This window comes from Sinocyclocheilus rhinocerous, unplaced genomic scaffold (genome assembly GCF_001515625.1).
Source record: "Sinocyclocheilus rhinocerous isolate Xijiao unplaced genomic scaffold, SAMN03320098_v1.1 scaffold241, whole genome shotgun sequence".
Lineage (NCBI taxonomy): Eukaryota > Metazoa > Chordata > Actinopteri > Cypriniformes > Cyprinidae > Sinocyclocheilus > Sinocyclocheilus rhinocerous.
The window spans coordinates 2,844,224-2,854,019 of NW_015659312.1; the positions used below are offsets into that span (position 1 = coordinate 2,844,224).

The 9,796-nt window shown below is 40.6% G+C and overlaps 1 protein-coding gene across 2 annotated transcripts in view; it reads left to right on the forward strand.

Annotated features, from left to right (window-relative positions):
• The window catches only part of LOC107723452 (protein virilizer homolog), a 24,020-nt gene continuing 14,224 nt past the window's right edge, over positions 1-9,796 (forward strand). For both annotated transcript variants that reach the window (XM_016532080.1, XM_016532079.1), the window contains exons 1-11: positions 1-113; positions 2,603-2,715; positions 4,062-4,148; positions 4,311-4,359; positions 4,677-4,842; positions 4,927-5,052; positions 5,373-5,603; positions 6,612-7,803; positions 8,052-8,576; positions 8,858-9,012; positions 9,186-9,268. In XM_016532080.1, the coding sequence (XP_016387566.1) occupies positions 51-113; positions 2,603-2,715; positions 4,062-4,148; positions 4,311-4,359; positions 4,677-4,842; positions 4,927-5,052; positions 5,373-5,603; positions 6,612-7,803; positions 8,052-8,576; positions 8,858-9,012; positions 9,186-9,268 (2,790 nt within the window). In that variant the 5' untranslated portion in view covers positions 1-50. The remainder of the gene's footprint in view (positions 114-2,602; positions 2,716-4,061; positions 4,149-4,310; positions 4,360-4,676; positions 4,843-4,926; positions 5,053-5,372; positions 5,604-6,611; positions 7,804-8,051; positions 8,577-8,857; positions 9,013-9,185; positions 9,269-9,796) is intronic.

Here is a 9,796-nt window from a genome sequence, read left to right on the forward strand (position 1 = left end):
CAACTCCGGAAGTGTTTCCTTTAACGGAAGTTCTAATGTGACCAAGAAAGATGGCGGGGGATTCTGCAATGGAGCTGCTTTTTTTAGATACGTTCAAGCATCAAAGTGCAGAGGTAAGCTTGCGAAGTTTTCCATCTTCACCCGTGTCTTTTAACCGCATGTTACAGAGACTAAAGTCTAACAGACATTAAAATATTTTTCTCTCGTTCTTAAAGTTTCCATTGTAATAACGCACTGAGCGCTGCCTGTGAACAGTTAGTTAGCTTGCTAATTGCCACAGTAATTCATACATATTAAATTAATTAAAGAGAGTATTCACATTTCATAATAACACCCGTTATTCTTCATTTAAAACAATTACGTTAACCTACTATAAGTTAGATGTTGTATGGCAGAGCAAACCTGATGGTATTGTATTAACGTTACGTGTAAGTTGTTCCCCAGAGCAAGCAAACTCGTGGCTATATTGTTGTTTACAGCGTTGCTATTAACAAGCAGAACCGTTTATTTATTGACAATAACATTTTCATATATTGTAGTAAACGTATCAGCCAGTGCTTGTTCAGTTACGCCCCCGGTGCTCAGATGAGCTCATGGTTCATGTTTTTGTGACAGCATCGCATGTGCATGTTAACAAGTTGATCTGTCTGTTATTTATAGACCTTTACAGAGGTAGCCAGGGGTTAAGTGTGTGGAGTTGGGGTCAATAAAAAAAATCAGAGACCCCCCTACATTTAATGTATCGTTTAGCTAGAGCTCTTATTTAACAGCTTGGATGTTTGAAAGTTTTGTTGTTCTGTGATCATGTAAATTCTGTACTGATAAAGAAATAGTTCACTTAAAAATTAAAATTTGCTAAAAAATTTAATCACCTTCAAGCCATAGATGATTTTTGAAGATTTGAAGAAATTTAGCATTGTGTCACTTGCTCGCCAGTGGATCCTCTATACCAGGGGTATTCCTGGAGGGCCGGAGCCCTGCAGAGTTTAGATTCAACCCTAATTAAACACACCTGATCAAACTAATCAAGTCCTTCAGGCTTATTTGAAAACTACATGGTATGTGTGTTGGAGCAGGGTTGGAACAAAACTCTGCAGGGCTACGGCCCTCCAGAAATTGAGTTTGACACCCCTGTTCCATACAGTGAATGGGTGCCGCCAGAATGAGAGTTCAAAAAGCTGATTAATGCATCACAATAATCCACAAGTAATTCACACGACTCCAGTTAAGTGAAAAGCTGCATGTTAGTAATTAACAGATTAATCATTAAAATTTCAAATTGTTGCTTCCAGCTAAAATACAAGTCGTCCATCCATAATATTACTTTCTTCAGTGAAAAGGTTGTCTATTCTGAATCGGGAGAGCAATATGCACTGATCAAGCACCATTTACAAGTGAAAACAGTTTTAAATTGTGATGTAAGAGCACAACAGGAGATGGCACTACAGGGGATTCATTGATATGCACGTGATGTAATGCTAAATGTGATTTCTTAGTCAGCCTGATTGTTTCTGCTGTGCTTTTCATGATCAGTCACTTCTGATTTATCAGCTTTATTTGTTGAGAGTTGTCTGATCATCGTATCTTCCAGAAATTTAGCCCAAGAGCAAGTGGAAACTTGTAATCATGACTAAATGTTGACAGCACATCAATTCGGTACATTCATCTGTCTAAATAAATGTGCTCAACGTATGAGAGATACAGCCTCATAAGCTTACAAAATTGCAAAATAGAATTGAGTAACTATAAAAAGCTAATTTTAGTTCTTAACTGATTACTTGGCATGGATTAAAATAATCTTAAATTGCTTCCAATAGTTATACCCATCTGAAATAATTGCATTTTCACAGAGAGTATGACCTCACAACTATTTTATCATAATACATTGTAAATCTCACAGGAAAAAAAAAAAAATCGAACGGCCTGATCCTAGGCCGGAATATGGCTAATCTTTTTTTAGATTGCTAACAAATCAATCACAAAGTTGAAAATAAAGAGTACCACAAGGCATAAAAATCTTTGATTCAGTGCTGTTTTTTTATACTAGGATCTTAGGTTGAGAGGCAACTGTGATTGTGTGTGTATTTTTATTTTTTTTATCTGAGAATCTCTTCACATGCATTTCTCCTCATTCCAGTGTTTTACATAGTATCCTGTTAGTGAAGGCTGGAAACAGATCTCTTGTCCTGGAATTTTTGTCTTGTTAGGGTGTGTAGTATGTAGCCTATGTGGTTGGTGAGTGCTTTTGTATTGATGCAGTGATCTGCCACCCCACAGGTGTATTCCAACAGCTCTGTAGAAACAGGTTGGACAGGCCTGTTGCCCTATGACAGTTTGTTGAGGAAAGGACTATATACACCATTCAACCATTTTTAGATTCAATAAGAACTTCAGAGAATGCTTTTGTTGAACCTTGAACCATAGGAATCTTAATTCCAAGACTTTAACAGATGAATAAGCCGGACTGTTTTTCTGGTTGGCTGCTCGGTCAGGGTGTGTGTATGAGAAATCTGGCCCTTGTATCAGTCTGTCTGTGATAACATTTATTCTTGTCTTGATAAGTAAGCTTCGTAACATTTTTCTGTGTCTGTCTTCTTACAAGTTGACAAATGTGGATGTTGTGCGGTTTCCTTACGGTGTCTTGATCACAGAAGTGCGAGTCATTCCCCCTGGCATCAAAGCACACAGCAACTTGCCTGACAGCAGAGCATTTGGGTGAGGAAACACTCACACACACACTCAGTGTCTTGCCTAAAAGTACAGCAAGAAATCAAATGGTCTCTAAAGAATCACACAACTACTACTGAATCCCGCTACATAGGCACTATGTATTGGTATGTGACATCCACATTGCATAACCATTCTTGGGTTAGGATGGTTCACTGGTCATCCAACAACCAACTAGTCATTTAGAGAAGGCAGCTTTTTATTTCTAGCAGTTTATATTTTTTAGTGCCATTTTTTTGGTATATTTTTAGTGCTGTTTTCTGGATTATTCCCCCTGGCATCAAAGCACACAGCAACTTGCCTGACAGCAGAGCATTTGGGTGAGGAAACACTCACACACACACTCAGTGTCTTGCCTAAAAGTACAGCAAGAAATCAAATGGTCTCTAAAGAATCACACAACTACTACTGAATCCCGCTACATAGGCACTATGTATTGGTATGTGACATCCACATTGCATAACCATTCTTGGGTTAGGATGGTTCACTGGTCATCCAACAACCAACTAGTCATTTAGAGAAGGCAGCTTTTTATTTCTAGCAGTTTATATTTTTTAGTGCCATTTTTTTGGTATATTTTTAGTGCTGTTTTCTGGATTCTTTAAAAATAGAAGGTTAAAATGAACAGAATTCATTTGAGTTAAACATCTTTTATAAGATTATAAATGTCTTCACTGTCACTTTTGAACAATTTAATGCATCCTTGCTGAGTAAAAGTATTAATTTCTTTCTCTTTCAAACTGTAGTGTATATATCACATTCAGACTACCCACTGATTGAAAAGATGTCATTTTGTGCATCCCTCATTTTCACTACACATTTTATGACAGTTAACAGCGCTACCAGCTACCATGTTTAAAGTGTGCACAACCTGTCCCAGTGCTTCTGTAGTGCACAATAGGACATGAGTAATACTGTGGTATCCTCAGAAGTGAAGTGGCTGGAGGACATTTGAGGAAATTGGAAAAGGTTTCTGTGGTCGCTATTGTTCCTTCTTTAAAAACAGATCCACCACACCCCCTATTCTCTGACCACTCTCAGCTTTTCCCATGATCTCATCCCTCATCCTTCTTGTCTCCATACCTGTTAAGAGAACAATGAGAGAAAAGGGAAGTTTGTTTTTATAGGACAGACTATATAAAACTATTTTTTATTCTATCCTTTTAAAATTATCATGTTGAATATTTAACAATAAATTTGTACTGAAGAAGAGGGATATTTAAAACGATTCCTGCAGGCTAACCGATTTACAGGAAGTTTGATTAGACCAAAAGTGGCTGCAAATAGGGGTTTGAGTTTTGACGGTTACAATGCCCCTTCCTGTGAATCTTCAGGGAAACGGCCCCTCACGCATTCCAGTTGGACCTGTTCTTCAACAATGTGTCCAAACCCAACGCCCCGGTGTTTGACAGGCTGGGCAGGTACTAAATAAACTCCCACATACACACACATACGCATGCACACCTGTGTTGGACAGGCTCAACGAGAAATACAGTGCGCTGTCTCACAAATCTATAGCTGAATAGATGCATGTACTCTTTTGGTTGTTTAAATCACTGATGTTGGTGTTTTTTTCACACTAGCCTCGAGTACGATGAGAACAAATCAATCATCTTCAGGCCTAACGGGAAGGTAAGAGACCCCCTTGTTTCAGCCCAGCATCAAATTTCTGTGTAAAGCTCACACATATGCACCAATATGTTTGTGGTTTCTCCAAAACTGCTGACAGCAGCTTTCCTCAGCTCTATGAATACTTGAAAAGCATTTTCCCAAATCCACAATGTATTTGCTTATGCCTCTGCAATGACAAAAACTGCCAGCTCCTGCACTCACGTGACTTGTAAACAAATCAGCCTTCATTTGTTTTGGACTGAGTGAGTTTTTTGCTCCTCCCCTCTCAGAGTCTCAGGCCATGTCCTAATTTTAATTTTGTCTTTGTGATATTGAAGATAAACACAGATGGGTTGGTCCTGCGTGGATGGTACACATGCCTGACGTTGGCAGTGTATGGCACAGCAGAGCGCCCCCACAGCCACGAGCGGGACTCTCCACCACCTCCTCCTCCCCCTCTGCCCCAACAGCAGCAGCTGGGATCCAAGAGGATCATTAAGCCTGGTCAGCACAAACATTATATACACAAATATATAATGTTATTTCATTATGTGAAACATTAAATGCGAGTGCGTCAATCTATTGCAGAGTGGGAGAATGAAGAACAGTTTAACGGCAGCCCACCCAGACCGCAACCCAGAGGGCCACGGACCCCACCAGGACCACCACCTCCAGACGATGATGACGAGGAGGCACTACCTGCACCTGGTCAATGTATGTCTGTGTGGAAAATATTAAGTATTATATATATATAGTTTTCCTTATTTAATTAAAAACCATATATTCAAATATTATTAGCATAATAATTTGAGAGAAATTAAAAATTGTACCGGTAATTTTCAGAGAATCTTATTATTTCTTCATTTGTCACAATATTTATTTTAATATTGTTTAAATAATTCCAGTTTTTCAATGCGACCTCAATTATATATTATTTAGCATTAATTATTATTATTATTAAATTTATTATTGCATTTCTTAAACTGAAAAAGTAGTTCCAAGCACTGACCTTCGCTGTATTGTCTGTGCTTTAGGTCTAGTAAAGGTGGAGAACACAGAAAAAGGTGATGATTACCTGGAGCCTGTCTCACCTGAGCGAGGGTCTCTTCCTGCTGATGAGAATTTCTCGGACGCAGAGGAGGAGGATGACGAGGGTCCGGCTGATGATGAGGAGGATGAGGATGTGCAGTCCGAGGGAAGCGAGGGCGTGGAAGATGATGAAGAAGATGAAGTGGGTGATGAAGTGATGGATGAAGATGGAGAAGGTGAGGAGTTGCAGTGCTGTGAGGGTGAATAAACCAGGTGCTCTGGGAAAAAAATATTATTTATTTACTTATTTTTACTTATCCATGCGGATACGTTGTTTTCATTCAGATCAAATCACAGCAACGTAGGAAACCTATCCGGCGTGACGCAGCTGACACAGAACAGCATACGCTGTTTACGTCCAGCGGATATAATCCAAAATGGCGCTAGGGTAACACGGAGGAGACGAATTGTTGAATAAAGTCGTTTTTTTTTTCCTTTGCGCACAAAAAGTATTCTCGTAGCTTCGTAAAATTATGTTTGAACCCCTGATGTCACATGGATTATTTTACCGATCTTCTTGCTACGTCTCTGGACTTGGGAACATTTCAGTTGTATTGCTGTCTATGGAGGGTCAGACAGCTCTCAGATTCCATCAAAAATATCTTAATTTGTGTTCCGAAGATGAACGAAGGTATTACGGGTTTGAAATGACATGAGGGTGATGTCAATTTTGCAATTAATGCAAAATTACTGAAGCACAATTTCTATTCTAACCCTTTAACCCAATTTTGCTACTCTGCTTGCGATTAGATCATTTTAAGCTGCTAAACTCCGGGAAAGTTTTCAGTCCAATGATCCGGTAAGCGAATGCATTCAAACAATCCGTCCAAAACAGTGCTAATATAATGGAAACCAGGCTGATTACATCAGGGGTGTGATTAATTAGATTAAAAATTTTAATCTATTGACAGACCTAATATTCTTATATAGGGTAAACAATTGCCATTTGCAAATATTGGCCCTTAATGAAAAGAAAAAATCTGCAGAATTTTCTGCAGAATTCAGTGACATACAAAAGAAACAATGTAGTCTTGTTTATACTCTGATTTGCAAAGACGCCCAACTTAATTAAACATTTCAACAGAGTTTGAGGTCAAGACTGAACTTGCTTGATTTGCTGAGCCAGTAACAATGTATCAGATGTTCTATTTTCTGTGTGTGAAGTGTTCTGTTTTTATATGCAGGTGATGATGGATATGAGCAGATATCCAGTGACGAGGAGGATTTGGAGAGTGGGGCTTTCAAGCTGCCTGCCTTTGACCTGGACTATACATCCGAGGATCTTGCATCACTACCGACTGTTCAGTATGATCCATACGAGCGTGAACTCCGACCCCTCCAGCACTTCACGCCTCCACACATCACCCGCTATGATGCGGAGCTAAAACACCTTAAAACGGTAGACATCCAGGACTCAAGCTCCGTGTGGGCGGAGTCTGCAGCTAAACTCTCAGAACTGTTGGATGCCTGGGGAGAGGGGCAGGGGGCAGAGCGAGGGGCAGGCTGGGTAACTGCCTTAGAGGAGATCCCTGCCTTTCTACTAAAAGGGATGAGCTTCCTGTCTATTAAGGACCCTGATGGGCTTTGTGAGAAGTTGAAGCAGTTGGTCGACTGGAGCTGTGAAGCTGTTAATTTGGACTTTGCCCTGGCACAGCCCATAGCGCTGAACTTACGCCAGCTCAAAGCTGGAACCAAACTGGCCTCTGCCTTGGCCGACTGTGGTGCCCAGGCTGTGCAGAATCTGCTGGAGAAAGGGATTGTTGGCAGCCTCCTAGGCTTGCTGTTTGCAGAACACGTTTCATCCACTCTGAAACTCAACGTGCTGCGTTCCCTCGACAGCATCATCAGTGAGCCACAGGGTATTGAGGCCCTGCTCAGAGACCGTCACCATGGCAATGATGGAAAGAGTGGGTACCAGCGTCTGCTGGATTTGTTTCTATTGGACCAGACTGTGCGTGTCGCAACAGCAGGCGCAGCCATTTTACATAAGGGACATTTTTATGAGGTTTTGACTGACCTGCAGAGGACAGCCAGCATTTGGGCTGAACGCCATTCCACAGTGGGGGAGGTTGGTGAGCGAGAGGGTAGTGAGAGCGAGAGAGAACGAGAAAGCAATGAGAGGGAAGGAAATGAGAGAGAGAGGGAAACCCATGAGGTAGAGCGGGAAAGCCCAGTGGACATTGCTGGAATCTTGCTGGAATCTGCCTCTTTGTCAGAAGGTGACCTGGAAAGGCTGCAAGGTCTCCTGGAAGAACTGCTCCACCTGCTGGAGACAGCACCTCACTGTATGGTACAGCCTCCTGGGAAAGCTTTTCCCACCAATGCCCGGATCACTGGGCCACCAGAACGCGATGATCCCTTTCCAACATTGTACAGGTCAGTACCATATGGCTACAAAACTGTAAAATTTGTGGTTCCTATTATGTATGGTCAATATTAATTAATATTTAGTTTAAATATAATCATTTTTAATATATCAGTTGTCAATGTGGAGGACTCTATTATAGAAGATATATATATATATATATATTATAGTAAAGTTATTATATGGAGAACTTTATTATTTACCCTTTTTGTTCAAATATTTAGCATCTCTTTAATTATTGCATTTTATTTTTTTACAGATACATGCATGCTTGTCACTTTCTGGAATCCCTGGCAGTTGTCCTGTCGTATCCGGCTACATGTGCCAACATCGGAGTCCTGCAGGCTTTCAGAGAACTGATGCGTTTCCTGTCACAGTCTCAGCAGGGTCTCCTCTTCCTCCTTAGCCAACACGAAACCACCAATTTGCTGCTTCGTCTCCTCACACCCCTTACTCACCTGACTCCACCCTCTCACTTGGCTCCGCTGACGCCCCTTTCAGAGGGTGAGGGTGAAGATACTCCTGCCGGTGGAGAGGGTTCGATGGATGATGGTTTTTGGGTGTGGCTTATGCAGACTCTACATGCACTCCAGGGTGTTGCTGAGCTGAACGGGGCAGAGCTTGAAGATGGCGATAATCCAGATGTTTTGGCAACCCTTCACAGCCTGTATCTCATTAGCTTTAGCAGCACAGGCCGAAATGCTGTCGCGCATGCTTTTAGCTTGGATAATAACCTCAGCTGTCTGGTCAACCTGGTAGAGTTCCATGCCAAAGAGGACCAAGGGTGAGAATATGCTAATACACCTGTTGTACATAAACAGGGTTGTCTGATCTGTCAGAGAGTATATTTTGACAATCTATTTAATGACAAATAAGAATATGATAGAATTTGTGTCGAATGTTTCTTGACACCATGTAGATAGGATGTTAGTAAATGCAAATTGGCCAAATATAGAACCCTGAGGCGCTCCATAGTCATTTTCATTTAAATGTACTATATCTTCTTAAATGACTTGTTCTCTCTCTCTCGTTCTCTTGCGGTCTTCCTCTCACTCTCTCTTACAGGGAAGGAAAAGCAAGGAAGTCTGTTACATATAACTATGCCTGTATGCTTGTACTGCTGGTGATTCAGACGTCAGGTGATCTCCGGATGATGGAGCACTATGCTGCTCCATTACTAAATGTTTGCAAAGCTGATGAAAACAATGCCAAGATTCAAGGTTAGCCTACTATTCTTTTGCAGCCCACCAAACACTTCAATCTCAGCCAAACCACCAGTCCTATGATTTATTAAGAAGCAAGTTTTTTTTCCGAGGCCTTAAAAGCCATTTTATAATTTTTGTAAATGTAAGTGCTTTCACATCTGACCTCTATGATTAAATGTGTTTTTCAGAGCTGTCTAAGTGGTTGGAGCCACTTGAAAAATTGCATTTTGATATCAGTGGCATTCCTACGCTTATTGACTGCATAAAGCAGGTGAGGTTATCAACCACATAACCACATTTTAGAGGGTTTAAGATTACAGAGGATAAGTTACAACATGTATGCCTTTTGTGTTAGGCATTGATCAAGAAATTAGGGCACTGATGGTTCAAGTTTCAACAAGAATAAGAACCCACTTTGATGATCTCTTACAGTTAGCTATAAAACAAAACACTCATATGCTCAAAAGCCAAGGATTGAGACTTGCCTATAAGGAGCTTTCAGGACCTCTCCAGTACAAAGCCTATACACAGAAGCAAATGAAACCTCTCTTCAGTTCAGACGCTTGAAATTATTACTTCAATATGCAATTAAGATAAAGACAAATTTACACAATCCAGCTTATAATTCCGTCTTTACCCCACAATATATGCATCTATATGAAGCCAGACCTAGCTATATTACACCCTTTGGAATGCGCATCAGACCACATATAAAAAAAAAATTGGGCATAAAAACCATGACCTCCTAAACCAGAATCTCCTTTGTCCAGTTCCACCTTGAAGTATGGAAAAGTTATAT